Source organism: Phacochoerus africanus, chromosome 2 (assembly GCF_016906955.1).
Source record: "Phacochoerus africanus isolate WHEZ1 chromosome 2, ROS_Pafr_v1, whole genome shotgun sequence".
Taxonomy (NCBI): domain Eukaryota; kingdom Metazoa; phylum Chordata; class Mammalia; order Artiodactyla; family Suidae; genus Phacochoerus; species Phacochoerus africanus.
This window is the reverse complement of record NC_062545.1, coordinates 146,551,582-146,576,793: the sequence shown is the minus strand read 5'-3', so window position 1 is coordinate 146,576,793 and position 25,212 is coordinate 146,551,582. Positions and strand designations below refer to the sequence as shown.

At 45.2% G+C, this 25,212-nt stretch overlaps 1 protein-coding gene across 2 annotated transcripts in view; it reads right to left on the bottom strand.

The window, feature by feature from the left end:
* The window catches only part of APBA2 (amyloid beta precursor protein binding family A member 2), a 244,275-nt gene that overhangs the window by 49,613 nt on the left and 169,450 nt on the right, over positions 1 to 25,212 (bottom strand). For both annotated transcript variants that reach the window (XM_047766882.1, XM_047766883.1), the window contains exon 3: positions 22,088 to 23,078. In XM_047766882.1, coding sequence (XP_047622838.1) covers positions 22,088 to 23,038 — 951 coding nt within the window. In that variant the 5' untranslated portion in view covers positions 23,039 to 23,078. The remainder of the gene's footprint in view (positions 1 to 22,087; positions 23,079 to 25,212) is intronic.

The window sequence follows — 25,212 nt, the reverse complement described above, 5'->3', positions numbered from 1 at the left end:
CCAGGGCCAGCTGTTCAGGGCAGGGGTGACCTGCCTGTAAGAAAAATATACTAATTTGAATAAACTGTTCTAATAAATATCTTGGCTCAAGTTGGTGAAATTACAGCTAGGATTTTTTTAACATGCCAATTCTGATTGTGTCTTCTTGGTTAAACTGAAAACACGGCAATGTAACCCACATGGCTTTAGATGGAATAACAAGCACATGCCCACTTGTGCTCACTCCATCTGTAACCAGTGCCATGTGTTTCCAAGTGCTGTTCTGAATGACAAGTGCATGAGTGACACGGAGGGGTGACAGCATTGGCACAAAGCAAAGTAAGCCTCTACTTCCCACAGGACTGTTCTATCTCCCCACAAACATAACTCTGTGTCAGAGAAACCCCTGTGCTGCCACACAAGGAGGTGATAGCCATCTCCAGACATCATCCCTTGTTCTGTTTTCAAAGGCCTTGGACAACCTGACTCATCTGGCATTCCAAGCCTCCTCTGTCCAGTTCAGGTGTGGCTGGGACAGTCACACAAGCGGGGGCTCCTGTGGGGCCAGGCTGAGAGTGGAGCCCACAAGGTCTCTGAAGGTCAGATCAGCACCCTCCATATCTTCTCTCAAAGGCCCTTCAATTCATCCCCTGACAAAGAGGTGGCTCAGAAAAGTGACAATATTGTTCTTTTTCTTGCATCCCTCTTATGATTCAGGTCACTCTGTGCTATTTATCGGAGGAGAGCTTGGATAAAGTATTTATTCTTATCATAGTTACCCCTAGGGGATGACAGGATCTTTTTGAGGCCAATCTCTGACTTAAGAAATCATGACAAGATCCATGGGGGAAGCCACTTGGGCCTGGCATTGTTCTCCACGACTGATCTGCTGAAACCTCCTCTGCCAGTGACCCCCAGACCTCCTGGCACTTCTCCACCCCATCACTCACTCTCTTTACAGGACAGGCAGTACCTGGGGGGCTAGCATTCCCGAGCAGAAGTGTATTCTTCTGAACTGGCCTCTGCATTTTCACCTTGGTCAGCACTGTCCCAAGGCTGCATCCAAAGCCAATCTAAGCAAGCATCTCTTGTGTGCCCTGCATTGCACTGGGTGCCAGCATCCAGGACAGGAAGACACATGCAACAAACGTCTTGGCTCAGGGCAGCGCCTCCTCCAGCACTGAAGCAGAACTGGTGTGTCCAGATGCCAGGCCATCAAGGCTTCATTCAGGCTATTAATTTTTTTTTTTTTTTTTGGTCTTTTTGGTCTTTTCTAGGGCCGCACCTGCAGCATATGGAGGTTCCCAGGCTAGGGGTTGAATCAGAGCTGCAGCTGCCGGCCTACACCACAGCCACAGCAACTTGGGATCCGAGCCATGTCTGCAACCTATACCACAGCTAACAGTAACACCGGATCCTTAACCCGCTGAGTGAGGCCAGGGATCAAACCTGTAACTTCATGGTTCCTAGTTGGGTTCGTTAACTATTGCACCACGACAGGAACTCCTAGGCTGTTAATTTTTTTTTTTAATTTGAGCATAACTAGACCCTCATGCATTGCTGGTGGGAATGTAAAATGTCCAGTTTGTAATTCCTCACAAAGTTAAACATTAAATGTCCATCTTACTCAGCAATTCTGCTCTGAGGTGCATACCTAAAAGAGCAGAAAGCAGGTGTCTACACAAAAACAGATACAGGAGTGTTCACAACAGTAAGAAGGTGGAAACAACCCAAATATCTGTCCACAGATGAATGGATAAAGAAAGTGGGCTCTGTCCATGCAATGGAATATCATTCAGCCATAATAAGGAAGGAGGTCCTGATAGACAAGAGTGAACTCTGAAATTATTCTCAGTCAAAGAAGCCAGACATGGAAGGTCACATCTTATATGCTTTCATTTAGATGAAATGTTTAGAAACAGGCAAATCTTATTTTCTTTTACTTCATTTGTTATGCTTCACAGATGTTACACTTTTTACAAATTGAAGGTTTGTGGCGCCCTGCATTGAGGTAGTCACTCAGCACCTTTTTTTCCAACAGCATTTGCTCATTTTGGGTCTCTGAGTCACATTTCGGTAAGTCTCACAACATTTCAAACTTTTTCATGACTATTATATTTTTTATGGTGATCGGTGATCTTTAATGTTACCATTGTAACTGTCTGAAGGCCTTACAGACCACACTCATATTAGACGGTGAACTTAATAAATGTGTAGAGGGCTCTACCAACTGGCTAGTCCTCCATCTCTCTCCCTCTCCTCAGGCCTTCCTATTCCCTGAGCACAACAATACTGAAATTAGACCAATTAAAAACCCTACAATGGCCCCTACATGTTCAAGTGAAAGGAAGAGTTGCATGTCTCTAATTTTAAATCAAAAGTGAGATATAATTAAGCTTAGTGAGGAAGGCGTGTCAAATGCCAAGAAAGCCCAAGAGCTAGGCCTCTTGTGCCAGTGAGCAAAGTTGTGAATACAAAAGGAAATTGAAAGTGCTACTCCAGTGAACACATGGATGATAAGAAAGCAAAACATCAAGAAAGTTTAAGTGGTCTGGATAGAACATCAAACCAGCCACAACATTCCCTTAAGCCGAAACCTAATCTAGAACAAGGCTCTACCTCTCTTCAATTCTGTGAAGGCTGAGAGAGATGAGGAAGCTGCAGAAGAAAAGTCTGAAAGTAGCAGAGGTTGGTTCACGAGCTTTAAGGGAAGAAGCCAGCTCCATAACATAAAGGTGCAAAATGAAGCCGCAAGTGCTGATGTAGAAGCTGCAGCAAGTTACCCAAATCTAGCTCAGGTAATCAGTGAAGGTGGCTGCACTAAACAACAGATTTTTTTTTTAGGGCTACACCCACAGCAAATGCAAGTTCCCAGGCCAGGGGTCGAATTGGAGCTACACCTGCTGGCCTACGGTGCAGCCACAGCAACACAAGATCCAAGCCACATCCGTGACCTACACCACAGCTCATGGCGACACTAGATCCCCGACCCACTGAGGGGGGCCAAGATCAAACATGCGTCCTCATGGATACCAGTAGGATTTGTTTCCACTGAGCCACATTGGTAACTCCCAACAACAGATTTTTAATGTAGATCAAAAGGCATTCTCCTGGAAGAAGATGCCATTTAGGACTTTCATAGTTGGAGAGCAGTCAGTGCCTAAGATTCAAAACTTCAAAAAATAGCATGATTTTTGTTAGGGGCTACACAGCAGATGACCAAGTTGAAGCCAAAGTTCATTTACTATCTGAAAATCCTAGGGCCCTAAGAATTATGCTGTATCTACTCTGCCTGAGCTCTATAAATGAAACAACAAAGCCTGCATGACAGCACGCCTGTTTACAACATGCTTTACTGAATATTTTAAGCCCACCGATGAAACCTATTACTCAGAATAAGACTCCTTCCAAAATATTACTTCTCATTGACAATGCATCTGGTCATGCAAGAGCTCTGATGGTGAGGGACAGTGCAATTACTGTTATTTTCACCCCTGCTAACACAACACCTATTCTGCAGCCCATGGATCAAGGAGTAATTTCAACTTTTAAGTCTTATTATTTAACACATGAGTTTCATAAGGCTATAGCTGCCATAGACAGTGATTCCTGAAAACCTTCTGAAAAGGATTCACCATTTTAGATACCATTAAGAACATTCGTGATTCATGAGAAGAGGTCAAAATCTCGTTAACGGGGGTCTGAAAGACGTTGATTCTAACCCTTATGGATGAGCCTGAGGGGTTCAAGACTTCAGTGGAAGAAGTCACTGCAGATGTGGTGGAAACAGAAAGAGAACTGGAATTAGAAGTAGAGCCTGAAGATGGGACTAAATTGCTACAATTTCATGATAAAATTTAAACGGATAAGGATTTGCCTCTCATGAATGAATGATGTAAGTGGTTTCTTGAGAAGAAATCTACTGCTCTTGGAGATGCTGTGAAGACTGTTGAAATGACAACCAAGGATTTTAAAATAGTCCATAAACTTAGTTGATAAAGCAGGGGCAGAGTTTCAGAGGATTGACTCCAATTTTGAAAGAAATTCTACTGTGAGTAAATGCTATCAAACGGCAATAGATGCTACAGAGAAATCATCTGTTAAAGGAAGAGTCAACTAATGGGGTAAATTTCACTGTTGTCTTATTTTAAGAGATTGCCACAGCCACTCAAGCCTTCGGCAATCACCATCCCGATCAGTCAGCAGTCATCAACATGAAGGCAAGGCCCTCCACCAGCAAAATGGTTATGACTCACTGAAGTCTCAGATGATGATTGGCATTTTCTCTTTTTTTTTTTTTTTAGTCAGCCCATGGCATATGCAGTTCTCAGGCCAGGAATCAGATCTGAAGCACAGTCTTGACCTAAGCCGCAGCTATAGCAACACCAGATCCTTAATCCACTGTGCCGGGCAGGGGTTCGAACATGCATCCCAGTGCTTTGATGATTAGCGTATTTTTAGCAATAAAGTATTTTTAAATTAAGGTATGTTTACTGTTTTTAGATGTTATTACACACCTGATAGACTACAGTTTAGTGTAAACATAACTTTTATACGCTCTGAGACGCCAAAAGATTTGTGTGACTCGCTTTATTGCAGGGTTCTGGAATCAAATCCCCAATATCTCAGGGTCCCCAGGGGTCTGCCTGCATAGAAAGAAAGCAGATTTGTCATTACCAGGGGCTAGAGGGAAGGGAGACTGGGGAGTGACTGCTTAATAAGTATAGGGTCTCTTTCGGGGGTGATGAAAATGTTCTGGAATTAATAGGGAAAGTTGCACAATTCAGTATCATTGTCACTGTCAATGCACAATACAATGTCAAAATAGTAAAGTCTATATCATGGGTATAGAGCCACGATTTAAAAGTAGTGGGGAAAGGAAGAGTAAGCAGAGCCCTCCAAAGATCTAAACACTTTGTCTCTGCTTTTGATACTCCATTCAGCTCAGTGCTAGGGCTCTGCATGAAGGTCAAGGCTGGCTTGTACAGGACTAAGCCGGCTTCCCCAGGGACTCAAGGCCAAAGGAAGGAGGCAGGCTGCCCAGACAGCAGCAGCGGGACCTCAGAGGCCCTTCCCTCCTGGCCACCTGCCTCATACCTGGGATGTCACACCTGGATTCACTTGTGGGAAAAGGAGGGAGGCCCATGGCTCCAGGAGGAGCTACAGAACTGGGCATGTGTGTGGTGTAGCTCAATTCTTAAAGAAGAGAACCAACATGACCCCTTCTGCCACAGTGACAAGGGACCAGCAGGATGCTTCTCCCATGGGTTCCAGTTTGTTACAAACACCCCCCGCTCCTGCTAACTGCAGGGTGAGAAGCCCCATGTTGATCAGTTTAAGGGCAGTGACCCTCTGAAGTGAAGGGCAGTCCCTCCACCTCCTGGCAGGCTAAGAACTGAGGCCTCTCTGTGTTCCCACAGCTGTCCTGTTCAGCCTAGAACATTCTGGAAAGCAGGCAGGACATCAGATAAATGGATGAAACAAGGGCACCTAGGGAAGAACGAAACCAGATGACAATGCCATGTCAATTTCGATTTCCAGTTCCAAGGCACACTTCATATTTAACTGCCACTTGTTTATAGAGACTGCTATTCTCCCAAGCAACTGCCAAGATCAGCTCTCTGTTCTCCCAATATGAGAAGCACTTCTCTATCCTAATCAACATTATCAGTCCTAAATAATAAACGACTCAATGGAACTGCCAACAGCCGCCAACCCTGACACACAGTCCTATGGCTCATAATTTGAAAAACAAGTGTAACCAACTAACGTGCACAGAAGATCCCAGGGATCCAATACATGTCTATGAAATCTACCTATTCAACTGCCATGAATATGCAAACTAGAATGTTTGGTTTTCTTTCTTTCTTTCCTTTTTTTTTTGTCTTTTGTCTTTTGTCGTTTTAGGGCCGCACCTGCAGCATATAGAGGTTCCCAGGCTAGGGGTCTAATAGGAGCTGTAGCTGCCAGCCTACACCACAGAGCAAGGCCGGGGATCGAACTCACAATCTCATGTTCCTAGTTGGACTTGTTTCCACTGCACTATGACAGGAACTCTGAATGTTTGGTATTCTTAAAGCTGAGGATAAGGAGAGAGAGTAGAATGAGCTGTTGTTTTCATAGTACATTTGATGACATAGTTCCATTTTAATGATGCTAACAAGGTATGGCCTCAGCCACTTTACATAACCCAGTGATGCACTTGATTGACGTGAGGAGCCCAGCAGGATTAATAATCTGGAGCCCACCCTCTCTTCTGCCCTTTCCACTCTTGCCAAGGTGGAATCATGTCTGCTACTGGACAAGACTCTAGACGGAAAGAAGGGGAAGTTCCCCTTCTCACTCAGGATGTGATTTTGTCCTATTCCTGGCTCATTTTAATCCTGAATATCCTAAAACCTTCCAGAGACATGGCAGACCCACTGCTGGGTGATCACATCCACAGACCACAGTTGGGCATGGTCAGCTCATCTCCACTGTGGCTCCACCAAACTAGTTCTGATGGACCCAGGATGCTGCGTTTGTTTGTATGATACAGGTAACACGGGCTAAGACTGGATCAACTTGGTTTCAGATGATTCAAATTGGCTCAGGCCAGTTAATGGAATTTTCTTTCTTGTTTTTCTTGTTGTGGTAAAAATACATAAAATGTACCACTTTAACCACTTTTAAGTGGACAATCAAGTGGCAGTAAGTGCCTTAACACTGTTGTATAATCACCACCACCAAGCGGCCACAGAACTTTTCATCATCCCCAGTTGAAACTCTGCCCCATTAAACACTAACTCCCCATTCCTCCCTCTCCCCCACCCCTGGCAGGCACCAGTCCACTTCTGTCTCCAGAAATTTAGTCTAGTTTGAATTTCCACTCACAGAGGTGGAATCACACAGGATTTGTCCTTGTGACTGGGGTAATTTCACTTAGCATGGTGGCCTCAAGGTTCAGCCCTGTCAGCACAGGTCAGCATTTCCTTTCTTTTTAGAATCAGATAATATTCCATTGTGTAACCAACTCTTTTGTTGGTACTTGATCACTGTAATTGTAGTGCAGAAAAGAAATCAATCCTCCCACAAATACTGAAAAAATTACCAGGCCATGATCTCTGAATATGGGCCAAACAGCCCCTATTTTAGGTGACTTGGACTCTTTTGGCTTAATTCATTTTCTTTCATTTTTTTGGCATTTAAAAGGGGGGGTGGATATTAAATATTATTAAGATATCAGGCAAGAAAAACCTTGGAGAGCAATTCCAGTAATTTACAAGTTCAATAACCCACCACTGCTCTTGCGTCTGGAGCAGGTTTTGTAGACTCATGAATGGCTAAATTAACCCTCCTGTCTTCAAATTAACATTCATACTTCTAAAAGTGACCAGCATGCTATCTTTTATATATTTGGGTCCCTTAGATGAACAAATGAATGAACAAGTGAATGCAGAAAGGAATAGATCACATCAAGGAAGAGCATCTATTTTCAATCTAGAAAAGAAGGAAGAAGCAGCAGCAGAAGTCAAAGGAACTCATGAGCACCCAGAGACCTGGGTGTGAGCTGGTTTGGGTCTGAGTCCTTCTGAGGAAGACACTCAGGCTGGTGAGTCTGCAGCAACAACCAGCAGACCCAGGGACTCTGAGAGGGACGGTCAGGAGCAGATGTCTCTCAGCTGGCACCAAGGGCTGCTTTGAGGGGAGGCATGAGATTCAAAGTCTAAGTGGGAAGGGTAAGAAGGATAAGGCTGCACCAGACATCAGAGCAGGCAAACAGGTCCCAGAGGCAGAATCAGAGGCTATTTGCAATGAAGAGGAGGACTGGCCAAGGAGTGTAAATGGACAACCCTCCCAAATAGCAACATCCCTCCAACCTAACATGGTAACCCGAGCTGCTGCCCTGAGCAGTATCCCCCAGTCCAAAGTCTAGCTCAGTCTCACCAACCTGTCCAGCCTGACTGCATCCAGAGCAGGGCATGTGGCCAATCATGGGGCAGACCCAGCAATGCATCAGCACCAAGGACAGTGTGTGGCCAGCCCATGAAATGTCTCTTAAAGGATCACCTGCTCACTATTAAAACCAGAGCTGTTAGGCAATGAGACTCTGCAAGCCGGGGTCCAGACATTCTTCAGCTCCAGTAGTTTGGGCTGTGGCTTGGTCTCAGGTAGAGACCACCTTCCCTTTTGTGAGGGCTGAGGGTGGGATCAGTTAACAAATCTGGTCTTGGCAGGGTCTGGGGTCCCTGGGGTGCCACATTTTGTGCCACACCCCCTTTCTCAGCCTTTCTGAGCTACACTTACTTTTTCTGACTTGGCCATGGTGTCATCAGATATAGGGTTGGGAGTTATCCCTGATTAGCCTCCTATGACTACACTGCCATGTCTTTTTTAGCATGTCTGTGATCTAAGTGCTTTGGAGTGCAAACCCCGTGACTGCCATCTCCATACTGTTCTGTTTCTATGTCTCATGCTCAGCAATGCAGTCTTCTTGCTGAGCAGAAGATGCTTCTAAAAACTCTGCCACGGAACCCTGAACTTCGTGGGGAATGTCATGTGACTACCTGATTTTGTCGGATGTGTCTCGAGCCTCTGGCACAGGCAGGGAACCATGGAGGTGCCCCAGGGGCTGAAGGACAGAAGACGCAGGGAGGCTGACGCCCTGCCTCAGTCAAAGCAATTCAATCCCAGCTGCACATGGGGTGGGCCCCCTCCCCCTGCCACCACCTCTTCAGCTCCCTCCCTGCCTGTCCTATAGATGCTGCCATCCACCCCCTCTGTTCCTACACAAGAGCCCCTTCCCTTGCCATCCACCAGAGCTGCTCAGGGCTTCCCTGATGTCCCGGCCCTCAGCATCCTCTGGGCTTCTTGCCCCCTTGATGGCCCATCTCTGTTCCTTTCTCATCGACATCCTCAACTCAGGTCCTTCACCTTCTGCTGGTCTTCCTTCAGGGCTCCCATCCCTGTCACAATCCCAGACCCCGCTGCACACTAAGAACACCCACGTATCTCCACGTTCCACCCTGCCTGGTTGGCTCAGTTCCCAAAGCTTCCCTCAAAGTGCCAGGGACTCTCCAATCATCACCCACACTGAAGCCTGTCCCCAGGAAGGCTGACTAGGACTCATGGGCTAGGTGGGGGTCTCTGCTGAGCATCCAGCCCCTCCTCGCTGGATGGAGAGTCCCCGTGTCTGCCTCCCTTTAGAAGACTCCTGGCACAGGCTTATGTTGCTTTCAGTCCGCACCCCCCACCCCAGTGCCTGGCACATCGCAAGTGCAATTTGCACAGGCTGTGTAGGAGGGAACACGGTTGCCAGCCAGCCCGGAAATCAGGAGTGGGAGTTATGTTCAGAAACTCCAGTTTAAGAAGGGAGTCTCTGATGGCATTTGGAACTAGTGAGAGACTGGTGGTCTGGAGCCCAGTTCATCTGCCTGGAAAGTGGGGTTCTCAGTTCATTTTCAATTTGAAACTGAGTGTGAGAAAATCAGGGCAGCCCTTGGAGATGTATGGCTGCCACCCTGTCCCCCAAGATCAGAGACTCCAGAGCAGAAAGGGGCTGAGGATGCCCCAAGAAGATGGGGGAACCATCCCACCCCCAAAATTCCTGCAGTCAGGAGGGGTCACCTGAGAAAGGCCTGCAGGGAGGGGAGAGCCTGAGGGCACCTGGGAAGATGCCCCTGCCCACTTGTCAGCCCCATCCCATCAGGTCTTGCCCAGGCCACACCCCTCCTTGGTGTCCTCCAGATGGGACATCATCCTGCTCACTGGTGTCCCCATCCCTGCCCAGCACAGCCCACACTGTGTGCAGAGCCTCCCCCCTTCTGCAAGAATTTCCAGGGACCTAAATCCTCATCATCATCCTTAGGGCAAGTGCTCCCTGCCCCTCACCACCCATCAACAGATACTGATCCAATCAACTCTGCCCCTACAGCCCCAGGTACATATCCAAATGTTCCAGAACCAGGAGCTGGTGCAGCAGAGTGGAGAGTGAGGTCCAGGCTTTCTGACTCTGGCATCTCTGCTTTTTTTTTTTTTTCTTCCATTTTAGGGCCACATTTGTGGCACACAGAGGTTCCCAGGCCATAGGTCCGATCAGAGACGCAACCACTGGTGACACCACAGCCACAGCAACGCAGGATCTGAGTCAAGCAGCATCTGCAACCTACACCACAGCTCACAGCAATGCCAGATCCCCAACTCACTGAGCAAGGCCAGGGATGGAACCCGCATCCTCATGGACCCTAGTCAGGCTCATCAACTGCTGAGCCATGAAGGGAGCTCTAGCATCCCTGTTCTTAACCACTATGTTCTGCTCTCTCCCAAACAATAAAGACTCTTTTAGAAACCCTGCTTTAACCAAATTTTAAAAGCACTGATGCAATCCCATATTCCTGCCAGATGAACTGTTCCATGAAAATAAAATCCACCTCTGGTCATGTCCTCAAAAAGCTTCATAAAATTCCAATAAGGAAATTGTGCTGACTCAGCAAACAGGCTCAGAGAAATCAAACTTGAGAGCTCGAGCAGACACTGCAAGGGGCTTAGGACACCAAAGTCGAGATTTCGTTCTGCAGGGTGGTCCGTGGAATTAGTGACAGCAAGTCATCAGTCCCCATCCCAGCCCTAGGAGGGCAAGAGGCTGCCTAGGGGCAGAGGAGCCAGGGAATCCATCAGCAAAGGGAAGTCCAGGACTGATTCCTAGGCGAGCAGAGGGGAGGTGGCAGCTGCAGAATCGGGATAGGGCTGCTGGAGGAAAGAGGCCAACTGTACTCCAAAGAGGCCTGAGAGAGGACAGTCTCCTGTTCCGTCCTCTCCTGCCCCCTCCCCAAAACCCTGTCCTCAGCACCTGCCCATGACTCTTTCTCCAGCTGTATCCTACCTGTGGGCCAGGTATGGCAGACTGCTCCCACCTGGGCACCAACCATCCCAAGATTTCTCTTCTCAGACTCTCAGGGCCTCTCTGGGTCTGGTCTCTCATTAGAAAGCAGGTGCTTATACCTGCCCTATATGCTGTTGAACAGGGCACACAGTGCTTCGCCCTGCACTGCCCCCCCAGGCAAGTCAAGGTTGCCCATGCCCCTAACATCACCCCCTGCCACTTGGTGTCAGCCTTCCTGCCACAATTTCCAGAGGTCCTTTAGGAAGCAAGGCTCTCTGCTGAATGCCAAACTTCAAAGCAAAGGCACGGGTAGAAGGAGCCACGCTCAACACTGGCGTGTGTGATGTGGCCTCAGGGCTGGATCACACCTCCCCCCTGGCTGCTGTATTAAGCTGACTGTGAGGCACTGACCTTTCTGTTTTTCTATTGTCAGAGGGCTCTTCCTAGAAAGTGCTGGCTGGGCTGATAATAAACCGAAGTCACGAAAACCCCAAAGAATCAAAACACACATTTGGTTTGCCCTCCAGACTGTGAAGCTTTCCACATGGTGGTCACGTAAATCCAACACCCGCCGACTCCACAACAGTTAACATCCCAATGTGTATCCAGCCCGCAGGGCAGCCCTAGAAATCCCCAAGGCCCAAAGGAGTAAGTCTCTGAAAGGAGAAGTTCAGGCACAGAGCAGAGGACCAGATCTCATGGTGGATGTCACCAGCGAGTCCTTGCCAAGCACAGATGCATAGCAGTCACCCAGGACCACGAGGACCTGTCATCCTGGGCACCCCTGCAGACTCAGGGAACCACAGTCTTTGGTGCTGGACAAACAGGCTCTCACAGCACTGGCACCCCCCCCAGGGCTAGGGAGCACTCCCTTTCACAGGAAGTGCACTGAGGACTTGGAGTCTCCTAAGTCCTCGCTGGAGCTGTGACACCAGCTCAGGTAGGGTCATTCCTCCACACTCACTGCCTTGCTGCCAAATGGCAAAGGACTCAAGACAGATGCAGAGATGTCCATTCAATCTGGATATTCAATACACAACTGGCTGGACACAACTCATGTATTCTCTGATTGCTATACATTAAAAAAGCTCAAAAAACAATATTTCAGGTCAACAGAATTCAATAAAATAAAGAAAAACTCCCCTTGAATACTCTCTACTTGCTGTATTTGATCTCCGGCCTGAGCCCTCATGAGATCAGACCATTCTGACCATTTTACAGACCAGGGATCTTGTGTCCACTGGTCACCTCACTGGTGCCATGACACATGCACTGCGAAAAACAGCATCAAGCCTAGTGATACCAAGTAAACAGACGACAGAGCAGAGATGGTCACCATCCAGGAGGTATCCTGCCCAGTTCAGCCACACTCACCCCCTCATCCCCCTCACTGAGTTCGCATCAGGGCCATGGTCATGGGTGCAAGCACTGGCACAACAAACTGTTCACCCCTTTACACTGACCCCACACAAGTCTCAACTGCCTCACCTGTCACATAGGAAAAACCCTAGTCCCTACCTCTTCCAGTTGCTCTAAGATTCACCAAGATCATACAAGGAAAGCCCTAGCACCATGTCACCCAGCCCAGTCACCCCCCCATATCAGCGTCACCTCCACTATCACCCACGGACTTCCCGCAAATGGCAAAACCAGAAATCTGAAATCCTCGGGAGTTATGGGTTCTACTGGTGACAAACAGGACAGCTTTCCATCATCATCCTTTTGGGTTGATGGTGATCATTCTGAGGTTGAGCCATAAAGGGACCAGTCTTGGGATGTCACACATTTTGGCTTCCCGCTCCCAGATGTGCACCTTCACCTGGTATTTTCCTGCTTGGAGGGAAAAGGGCTGGAGGCTCCAGACTGTTTGGGAGACTGGGCGGAGCAGGGCTGGGTGTGCTTGGTGCTGGGAAGTCTGGGAGTCTGGGATGAAGGGAGCACACATGCGAGCATGGAGGGGATCTCTGAGAAGATCCAATACCATCAACTCCCCTTGTTTGTGGCAGTTACATTCAATAAAGTTGTTGTGAACAATGAATGAGTGAACCCTGGACCACTGCTCCTAGGGGAAATGCAGGGGGAGGTTCCTGCCAGCTTCAGGTCACCACGTTTTTTAATTTTGTTTTTTGCCCATGCCCATGGCATGTGGAAGTTCCCAGGCCAGGGACTGTACCCTCACCACAGCAACAACCTGAGCCACTGCAATGGGAATGCCAGATCCTTAATCCACTGAGCCACCAGAGAACTCCCGGTTACCACATTTTCATCAACCAATCAATACGTAAACTTGTCCTATGTATGTTTCTTTTTCTTTTCTTTTTACAGCCACACCTGGGGCACAACAAAGTTCCCAGGCCAGGGATCACCAGAGCTGCAGCTGTACCTTACCCCCACAGCCATGGCAACACAGGATCCAAACTGCATCTGTGACCTACACTGTAGCCTGTAGCAATGCAGGATCCTTAACCCACTGAATGAAGCCAGGGGTTGAATCCACATCCTCACAGAGACAACACTGGGGTCCTTAACCTGCTGAGCCACAACAGGAACCCTCTATGTATGTTTCTACTTAAATTCACCTTATTTAATGTGTACTACTTACAAATAATTAATTACTTTCAGTATTCCTTTACAATAAAACAGTAGCTGGGATGAGTTTAACATTTTCCTGATCCTGGATAACAGGACCATCAATTTCTCTGGCCTTCAGCCTCACATGCATTTTAACTGGTGGTCATCTCAGAAATCCACAAAGTCAGCCACTTTTCCACCATTCCATCACACACTAGAGATGTTACTTTGGCACTTTGGGGGGCAGCTCCATGTGCAAAATTTCTTCTTCCTTTGTCTGGAGGTACCATACTGTTGCCTCATTAACACAGAACTCATGGCCAACACCTCTGTAACTTACGTGTTTTCTCCAAAAGGCACACTGCAGCCTTCTTGTGCTTAGAAAACTAGCCAGTACCCCAGCACTGAAGTCGGGGGTCATTTTTAACAGCAGAAAAAAAGCACAAAAATGCAAAAGACCAGACACTAGGGCTACGGCAAGGACTCTTACTTACAGGATGAGCCCAAGCAAGAAGGCAAGAGAGGCTCCTTATTCAAAGTCGGCTGGGAACCCGCTCATTGAATGCCTTACCTGTTGTGCCTATCAACACACATCTGCAAAGGACTGTGAAAGTGCCAGGGGTGTTGACCTCAAGGTTACAGATAAGTTCTAGCAAGTAGGCAAGTTCAGAAGTATGGAACCCATGAATAATAAGGACCCTTGATCATAGAACACCTCTAAGGGGATGTTTTGGGAAATCCTGAAAGGCAGTCTGTCTCTCTGATGGAAAAATACTTCTTTTTTTAATTTTGTTTATTGTTATTTCCCCAACACAATTTTTTTTTCTACTGCACAGCATGGTAACCCAGTTACACATACATGTATACATTCTTTTTTCTCCCATTATCATGCTCCATCATAAGTGACTAGATATAGTCCTCAGTGCTACACAGAAGGATCTCATTGCATTCCAAAAGCAATAGTTTGCATCTATTAACCCCAAGCTCCCAATCCATACCTCTCCCTCCCCCACCTCCTTGGCAACCACAAGTCTATTCTCCAAGTCCATGATTTTCTTTTCTGTGGAAAGGTTCATTTGTGCTGGATATTAGATACCAGATACGAGTGATATCATATGGTATTTGTCTTTGTCTTTCTGACTTACTTCACTCAGGATGAGAGTCTCTAGTTCCATCCATGTTGCTGCAAATGGCATTATTTTGTTTTTTTATGACTGAGTAATATTCCATTGTGTATACATACCACATCTTCCTAACCCAATCATCTGTCGATGGACATTTGGGTTGTTTCCATGTCTTGGCTATTGTGAATAGTGCTGCAATGAACATGCGTGTGCATGTGTCTTTTTTAAGGCAAGTTTTGTCCGGATATATGCCCAAGAGTGGGATTGCTGAGTCATATGGTAGTTCTATGTATAGTTTTCTAAGGTACCTCCATACTGTTCTCCACAGTGGCTGTACCAGCTTACATTCCCACCAAGAGTGCAGGAGGGTTCCCTTTTCTCCACACCCCCTCCAGCATTTTTTATTTGTGGACTTATTAGTGATAGCCATTCTAATTGGTGTGAGGTGGTATCTCATGGTAGTTTTGATTTGCATTTCTCTAATAATCAGGGATGTTGAGCATTTTTTCATGTGCTTGTTGGCCATCTGTACCTGATGGAAAAATTCTTTTTTTTTTTGTTTTTTTTTTTGTCTTTTGTCTTTTTTGTTGTTGTTGTTGTTGTTGCTATTTCTTGGGCCGCTCCCGCAGCATATGGAGGTTCCCAGGCTAGGGGATGAATCGGAGCTGTAGCCACCGGCCTACGCCAGAGCCACAGCAACATGGGATCCGAGCCGCGTCTGCAACCCACACCACAGCTCACGGCAACGCTGGATCGTTAACCCACTGAGCAAGGGCAGGGACCGAACCTGCAACCTCATGGTTCCTAGTCGGATTCGTTAACCACTGCGCCACGACGGGAACTCCTTTTTTTTTTTTTTTGTCTTTTGTCTTTTTTGTTGTTGTTGTTGTTGTTGGAAAAATTCTTAATGGTGGAATCCCACAAGGCCAAAGGGAAAATTTTTTTTTTGCCCAAATTTTCCAAAATTTCCTCAATAAACATGCATTGAGCTGAAAAAACATTTTCCCCTAAAATGCATATGCACACACAGACACACACACACACACACACAGATCTCCTCTGGTCCCCACGATCACACTGTGTCTTCCTGCAATGTGAATCCACCTCTTTCAGATTCTCTGAGACCCACCTTCCCCTGTACAGACTCCTCAGTCCTCTCCAAGCTGCGTGGGGGCAGCTTTAACTGAAAATTGGAGCATTTTTGAAAGAAAAGTGGCTGAAGAAAAACATCTGCAGCAAAAAGTAACATCCGTGATGACTGAAAAACTGCTAGGAAATGGAAAAGCATCAAGACACCAAAAGATAAAGGGCACCCAACCACCCACCAAGCATTCATAAAAGGAGATATGCCATCAGACAAGAAGATACTGGGAGACAGTCAGCATTCACAGGCTGCATGGTAATCTATCCTCAGGTAACAAACCCAAAAGAGTAAAACATGCTTCATGCAGAGATGTCTGTGCAGTCTCATGTACAAAAGAAAATGACACATGCAACCTGCATGCCGGATGGCAGAGAAAGTACAGACAAATAAATTAGATGGTCTATTGTCCAAAGATTTAAATAAAGGTTGGTAAAAATGATCATGAAAATTTCATGACAACACAGAGCAACATTTACAATATGTCAGATTTTTAAAAGCTGGACAGCAGAATCACATCTTGACTTGTGACAGCTACAAACATTGTTTATGCTCAGTATCAGCATCTGAGAAAGTGGGAACCACAGTCCCATTTCTAACTCTATTGTAATATTGTTGTCCATGCAGCGATGAAGTAAAGCACTTTTCGGTACCTTGGAGGGGTGGGTTTTGGCCATGCCCACAGCATACTGAAGTTCCTGGGCTAGGGATCAAATTGAGCCACAGCAGTGACAACTCCAGATCTTTAACCCAAGAAGCCATGGGAGAATTCCACTATTCAGTACTCTTGAAAACATCTGTGACATAACTTGCCAAGCTTGAAATGAGTGAAAGACAGTAAAAGAAAGTGTATGCACTTTTCTTCTGACAGAAGTCCTCCAAGCATCGCTTCTCAAACCTACATGTGGCATTTTGTTGAAATGCAGCTTTGGAATCAGCAATCCCAGGGCAGAGCTTTCCAGTGCTACTGGGCCATGGATCACACATTACAAAGACACATTCTAAGCATTGAGGTGGCCTATGTCTCCCATTTCTCCCTTAGGTGATTTCCACTGCAGCCTTAACTACGTGGACGGCACTAGGGAGGCCAGCATGGGACCTTGGCTGCCCATACAGCCTGGCTATCCTCAGGGGAGAATGGGATTCCTTTTAGAAAGGCAGGATGTGGTCTGAAACAAGGAATCACCAAAGTCTCCAGGGAACTTCCTTCATACACACACACACACACCATTGCTTTCAAGATGGTTCCTATCACCAGTGGCTCTATTTGGTCAAATAGAATGACTGAGTGAATAAAGCTGAAAAAGCTATGATAACTAACCAGTGTAAACGAGCCTTTTCAAGGTCTTGGAGGAGTGCATTTGCTTCAAGGAGACACTCTATTTGGAGAGAAGGACTTGCCCTTCCATCCAATGGCATATTTCTGAAGAAAAAACTTCCTCCTGGGCCCCCCATCTCCACCTGCCCTATGAAACCATTACCACCACCCACTCAGCCACCCCCCAGCCCTCCAACTCAAATTGGCATCTGGGTGCCAATTAGCTAAAAAATGCAAATCAAAACTAAAATGAGGTATCACCTCATACCACTCAGAATGGCCATCATCAAATATAGATGCATAAATTCTCAAGAAAATTTTAGCCAACCAAATCCAACAACATATAAAAAAGATCATACACAAAGACCAAGTAGGATTCATCCCAGGTTCACAAGGATGGTTCAACATACGCAAATCAATCAATGTCATATACCACATTAACAAAACAAGTCAAAAATCACACAATCATCTCAATAGATGCAGAAAAAGCATTTGGCAAAATCCAGCATCCATTTATGATAAAAACCCTTACCAAAGTGGGTATAAAGGGAACATACCTGAACATAATAAAAGCCATTTATAACAAACCCACAGCAAATATAATAATCAATGGAGAAAAGCTAAAAGCCTTCCCACTAAAATCTAGAGTAAGACAAGGATGCCCACTCTCACCACTTTTACTCGACATAGTTTTGGAAGGCCTAGCCACAGCAATCAGACAAACAAAAGAAATAAAAAGTATCCAAATTGGAAGAGAAGAGGTAAAATTGTCACTCTGTGCAGATTACGTGATACTATATATAGGAAACCCAAAGGACTCCACACAAAAGCTGCTGCAACTGATGAACAAATTCACCAAAGTAGCAGGATATAAGATTAACATTCAGAAATCAGTTGCATTTCTGTATAATAACAATGAAATATTAGAAAAAGGAATATAAAAATATAATACCTTTTAAAATTGCATCCCCAAAAATTAAGTACCTAGGAATAAACCTGACCAAGGATGTGAAAGACTTACATGCTGAGAACTATAAAACATTAATCAAGGAAATTAAAGAGGATTCAAAGAAATGGAAAGATATTCCATGCTCCTGGGTTGGAAGAATTAATGTTGTAAAAATGGCCATACTACCCAAAGCAATCTACAGATTCAATGCAATCTCTATCAAATGACCCATGACATTTTTCACAGAACTAAAAAAAAAGATCTGAAAATTTATATGGAACCATAAAAGACCCAGAATTGTCAAAGCAATCCTTAGGAACAAAAACCAAGTGGGAGGCATAACTCTCCCAGACTTCAGACAATATCACAAAGCTACAGTAATCAAAACAATGTGGTACTGGTACCAAAACAGACATACAGACCAATGGAACAGAATAGAGAACACAGAAATAAACCCAGACACCTATGGTCAATTAACCTTTGACAAAGGAGGCAAGAATATAAAATGGGGGAGTTCCCTTCATGGTGCAGTGGAAACAAATCCAACTAGGAACCATGAGGTTGTGGGTTCGATCCCTGGCCTCACTCAGTAGATTAACGATCCGGCATTGCTGTGAGCTATGGTGTAGGTCACATACACGGCTTGGATTCTGCATTGCTGTGGCTGTGGTGCAGGCCGGTAGCTACAGCTCTGATTCAACCCCTATCCCAGGAACCTCCATATGCTGTGGGTGAGGTCCTAAAAAGACCGAAAAGAAGAATATAAAATGGGGAAAAGACAATCTTTTCAGTAAGTGGTACTGGGAAAACTGGACAGCTGCATGTAAATCAATGAAACTGGAACACATCCTCACACCACGCACAAAAATAAACTCAAAATGGCTTAAAGACTTAAACATGAGACAAGACACCATCAAACTCCTAGAAGAGAACATAGGCAAAACATTCTCTGACATCAACCAAAGAAATGTTTTCTCAGGTCAGTCTCCCAATGCAACAGAAATAAAAGCAAAAATAAACCAATTAGACCTAATCAAACTGGCAAACTTTTGCACAGCAAAGAAAACCATAAAAAAAAAAAAGACAACCTATGGAATAAGAGAAAATAGTTTCAAATGATGCAACTAACAAGTTAATTAATTAATCCCTAAAATATACAAACAACTTATGCAACTCAACAACAACAACAACAAAAAACCAATTGAAAAATGGGCAAAAGACTTGAATAGGCATTTCTCCAAAGAAGATATACAGATGGCCAATAAGCACATGAAAAAATGCTCAACATCACTGATTATTAGAGAAATGCAAATCAAAACTAGTATGACATACCACCTCATACCTGTCAGAATGGCCATCATTAATGAGTCAACAAATAACAAGCACTGGAGAGGGTGTGGAGAAAAGGGTATGCTCCTATACTTTTGGTGGGAACGTAAATTGATACAACCACTATGGAAAAAAGTATAGAGGTACCTCAGAAAACTAAATCTAGAAGTACCATATGACCTAGCAATCCCATTCTTGGGCATATATCAAGACAAAACTTTCTTTGAAAAAGATACATGTACCCATATGTCCATTGCAACACTGTACACAATAGCCAAGACATGGAAACAACCCAAATGTCCATCAACAGATGATTGGATTAAGAAGATGTGTTGTATATACACAATTGAATACTACTCAGCCATAAAAAAGAACAAAGTAATGTCATTTGAAGCAACATGGATGAAACTAGAGATTCTCACACTAAGTGAAGTCAGAAGGAGAAAGACAAATACCATATGATATCACTTATATCTTAAATCTAATATAAAGTACAAATGAACTTTTCCACAGAAAAGAAACTCATGGACTTGGAGAACAGACTTGTGATTGCCACAGGGGAGGGGGAGGGAGTGAGATGGACTGGGAGTCTGGGGTTAATAGATGCAAACTATTGCATTTGGAGTGGATAAGCAATGAGATCCTGCTGTATAGCATGGGGAAACTATAAAAACCATAAAGTAAAAAAAAAAAATGGCCATCATCAAAAATTCTACAAACACTAAATGCTGTGGAGGGTGTGGAAAAAAGGGAACCCTCCTACAGTGTGGATGAGCATGTACATTGGTGCAGCTGCTATGGAGAATGGTATGGAGGTTCCTTAAAAAACTAAAAATAGAATTACCATATGATCCGGCAATCTCACTGCTGGCTATATTATATACACAGACAAAGCTATAAGTCAAAAAGATACATACACCTCTGTGTTCACAGCATCACTATTTACAATAGCCAAAACATGGAAACAAATGTCCACTGAGAGAGGATGGATAAAGAAGATGCGGTACATATATATGGAATGGCATACTACTCAGCCATAAAAGAATGAAATAATGACGTTGGCAGCAACATGGATGCAACTAGAGATTATCATACTAAATGAAGTAAGTCAGGCAGAGAAGGACAAATATCTTATGATATCACTTGTATGCGGAATATAAAAAATGATACATAAGAACTTATTTACAAAACAGAAACAGGCTGACAGACATAGAGAACAAACTTAAGGTTACCAAAGGAGAAAGGGCAGGAGGGATAAATTAGGAGTTTGAGATTAACAGATACACACTACTATATATAAAACAGATAACCAATAAGGACCTACTATATAACACAGGGAACTATACTCAATATCTTGTAATAAACTATAATGGAAAAGAATATGTAATCAAACTATAATGGAAAAGAAGAAATATATTCTTTTCATATAACTATAATGGATTACGTGTGTGTGTGTGTGTATATACATATATATATATATATATATAATGACACTTTGCCATATACCCGAAACTAATACAACATTATAGATGCAAATTGAAATAATATTTCAATTTAAAAATAAATTTTAAAAAACTGGTTGGAGTAAAGCACATCAGATCTTGTCCACTCCCTCTACACTCTAAAAGTAATTTTCTCTTGACCAGAACTGTGTCAGAATATCATTTGTCAAACGAGGCACAGCACGTCACCTGCCCTGTGCTGTCCACATGGACCTTCAGCCATGGCCTTGCTGGGTGATGACTCCAGCTCTGTTGAGACAGCAGAAGGACAGTAGGACTTTGGCCTAAAGCCAAGCCCTTGCATGCAGAGCCACCTGCTTGTGGGAGGGCTTCTCCCCCTATCTACTAGTGCAACAGCAGTTTCTTCAAACCCTAAAGCTCCCAGTGCATGCAGGACTGGCTTGAATGACAGGAATACCCTGAAAGTGAAGTCAACTACAATCTTTAACAAAAACAAAAGGTATCCAATATAAGTCCTGGAAATCTAACAGGGAGTCAAGAGGACTTACTGCCCAAATATAAGCTCTTGCTATATATATTTTTCAAATGCATGAACTCTTCTGGGAAAAAATAATATTAATTAAGGCTTTTAAAAATACAAAAGCAGTTTATTCTCATTTGTCCACAGAATTAGCCAATTTGAAATTCCTTTGCATATGTCTAATATTCACATCTTCTTAATATATACACGTAGAGTTTTGAAAAGACAGCTTTTCGAAAGTATTTATTAGAAAACACACTATAATTAAAAGAATATATAGTTATGTTTAAATCCATTTGCCCCATTAGCATGCATTTCCTCTCCAAGACTGTCAAACCTTCAAATAATTGTCTCTAAAGTGGTTATTTACAGCTAATTGCTCATCATGCCAAGGCCCCCAGGCTTTCAAAGAACTGTCACCCCACATAATCACCCCTGTGAAATGCACTCAAGTCCCTGTCCCTGACCAAAGATGTGTGCACTTGCCAGTGATCCCACATCCTTGCTGATGTCCTGCTGGCCTGAAGAAGCCACCTGGTGAGGGGCGACAGTCACAGGGATCACCCCCACAGGAGTATATCCACAGCAAGCAGGCTAAGGACCTCTTCTGGATGGGCTGGTGTGTCTCCTGGGAGCCCCAGTTGCCAATCAGCCTTCAAGGATATTTCCTTGGCACCTACTAAATGCATCTGATGAGTGAGAGTGAGTGGCAGAAATCCATATATAATTGAATGAATGGAGAACTAAGCACGGGTTCTAATCTACAGGGACTCTAATCCTTTGCTCCCTGGGTCCCTCCATTCCCTTCCCCTGGTTGCAGCCCGAATCCTACCTGCTCTTGGGGCCACTTTGGTCTCTCCTCTGGAGTCCTGGTCTTGGTCTTGAAGCTTCTCTGGGGATCTCCAGGGTGCTTGGCCTCAGGAGGGAGGTTCAGAGACTTGGGGCGCCCCTCGTGTCTGCTGGGGCCGAGGCTGGCCTCGCCGGGAGGGCAGGCCTCCGCCGAGTCCCCAGGCCCTGGCTCGGGTGCCCGCACCAGCGTGTGCTCTGGGCTGGCCTCACCGGCGCTGGTGATGCTTGTCATACTCAAGCTCATTTTGATCTCAGCCACGATCTGGTCGATGTCCTCCTCCTGGTCCTCCAGGTCCCCGTCCCCACGCCTAGGGCGGTAGGGGGATGCGCTGCCCGCGTTCCCATTGGCCTCAGTGGGGTAGTAGTCCGGGTAACCCTCCTCGCTGGGGCAGTAGTGGACACCCTCTTCCTGGTCCTGGGACTCCAGGCCAGAGGGCTCGTCCTCTGGGATGGGGAGGTGGCTGCCCCGGTAGTCCGGGCTGCCCTCGTCCTCACAGTCGGGCGGGTGTGGGCCCGCCGGGTCCGTCCACTCCTCCACCGCCTCCTGGCACTCGTCAGTCTCCAGGCCAGACGCACTGTGCGCCAGGCAGCCCTCACCGTTGCAGTCCATGCCCTCCAGGTAGCTGTCGTCCTCGGGGCAGTAGCGGATGTAGTAGGTGATGCCCTCCTCCTCCTCGGGGAGGCCCTCATCGTAGTCCTCCTCCTCCGAGGTGTTGTTCACATAGTCGGAGCTGGAGTCCCCATCGGGGCTGTGGTCGGGGCAGCCCGGCTCTGTGGGCACCGGGCTCTCGGGCCGCAGGGTTGCCAGCTCCAAGCCCTGGGGCGTGTACTCCTCTGAGGGCAGCTCCACACCCTCAGCCTCCGGCTCGGGGCTCGGCCTCACCCTGTGGTCTAGCATGCTGCTCGCTGTGCTCTGACGCTTCCGGTGGGCCATGGTGGGCGATCACGCAGCCATCATCACCAGGAGGCAGCCACTGTCAGGGGAAGGGGGAAAGAACAGTCAGAACCCCAGCACTGCCACCCACAGATCACGTGGGGCAGCAGGTGGGGCCCCACAGGTGTTCACTCCAGAGCGATGATGAATGGAAGCGCGTTTGTTCAAATAACATGCTGCCCCACCCCTGCCAAAGAGATAAGAGCACATGCAGCAGTGGAGGAAAAGGAGCCCCAGAATTCTCCAAGATGCCCACGGCTACATATATATGTGTTCTTTTCAGGTTCTTTTCCATTATAGGCTATTTCAAGGTATTGAGTATCTTCCCTGTGCTGTACAGTAGGTCTTATTTTTAGTGGTCTGTATATTTTAATCCCATACTCCTATTATTATCTATCCCCCCTTTCCCCTTTGGTAATAGTAAGTTTGTTTTCTCTGTCTGTGAGTCTATTTCCACTTTGTAACTAAGTTTATTTGTATTATTTTTTTAGATTCCACATATAAGTGATATGATATTTGTCTTTGTCTGACTTACTTCACTTAGGATGATCATCTCTAGGTCCATCCATGTTGTGCAAATGGCATTATTTCCTTTTTATGGTTGAGTAGTATTCCATTGTATGTATGTATCAGATATTTATCTGTTCCTCTGTTGATGGACATTCAGGTTGTTTTTATGTCTTGACTATTGTGGATAGTGCTGCTATAAACATAGGGGTGCATGTATCTTTTCAAATTATAGTTTTGTCCAAAGTAATCTATAATTTAAGGCTATCTCAGCCAAAATCTCAGTAGAATACTGGGGAAACTTTGACCAATAATTCTTAAGTTTCTTTAGAAGAACAAATGGGTGAAAATAGCTGGGAGAGATCTACAAAATGAGAATATGAGAACTTGTTTTATCAGGCATTTAAATATACTCTAAAGTCATAGTAATTAAAATGGCATGATAGGGCTGCTGGACAGATAAAAATGGTATAGACAAGAAAGTCCAGAAATAGACCTATGTTTATTAAGAATTTAGTCTATAACATGTAGGGTGACCAGCCATCCACATTTGCTGGGACTGAACCCAGTTTCCAGAACACAGAACTTTTAGTGCTTAAACCAGAATAGCTGGTCACCCAAAGGCATGTGAAAAAGAAGGGTATTGGGATATTTGGGTGAACTAGTGGTTCTCAAACTCTGTGGCCCATGGGAATCACCTGGGGAATCTTACAAGTACTCAAGCATGACATTCCAAGTTCATTGGTAAGAGCTGTGACCTGGCATCAAGGTTTTTAATGTGTAGCAAAGTTTGAAAACCACTGAGGAGACCATGTGGGAGAAAACTAAGCTGCTTCCTACCTTACACATGTATGCTTTTCCGATGGGCTAAATATTTAAGTGTAAAGAATAAAGGATTCCAGATGGTGGCCAGATTTGCCTGCTTCAAGGGGAGATGGCTGGCCTCTCACAGGAAACCTGCAGTCCTTGGAGTTGGGGGTGGGATGCTGCTCACAGGCCCAGGGAGTGTCAGAGAGAACACTTATTTCCTGCGGCTCCAGGTGAAAAGCACATTGTCCCTTGAAGTAAGCAGATTTGGCTAAGGACAACTCATCATTGGGTCTTTTCACTGAAGAAATATCTCCCCATTTATGTAATGGGGGTCCTCAACAGGTCCATGGATTTCTTCACGGTTGCAGACATATCATACTAAGTTTATCCCAAGATATATTATTTTTTGTGGCCATGGTGAATGGATTTTCTCTCCTGTCATATATATCTGGCTATTGTTGGCATATTAAAAAAACTATACTGATCTTGTAAAAGTCTGCTTTTAAATTCCAATAGTTTTAGTTGATAATTTTATTTTCTTTTCCAGCCTTTTGTCTGACTTCACTGCCCTTCCACAGTTAATTGATAGTGATGCAAAGAGGCATCCTTGACTTACTCGCAATAGTAATGAAAATGGCTTTACTTTTTACCAGGGCTGGTCCCGGGTGAGGCAGGCAGGCATGACACTCACCCGGAGCACAAAATTTAACAGGGTACCCCCCAAAAAAGAAATCCCTCAGGAATCAAGATAGATATTATTTTAATGCAATACTTTTAAACTAATCAAAACTAATGCAAAAAAATCCATGATGAACAAAATATCAAAGTTTTAAAAAAGACAAGATCAATACAATAAA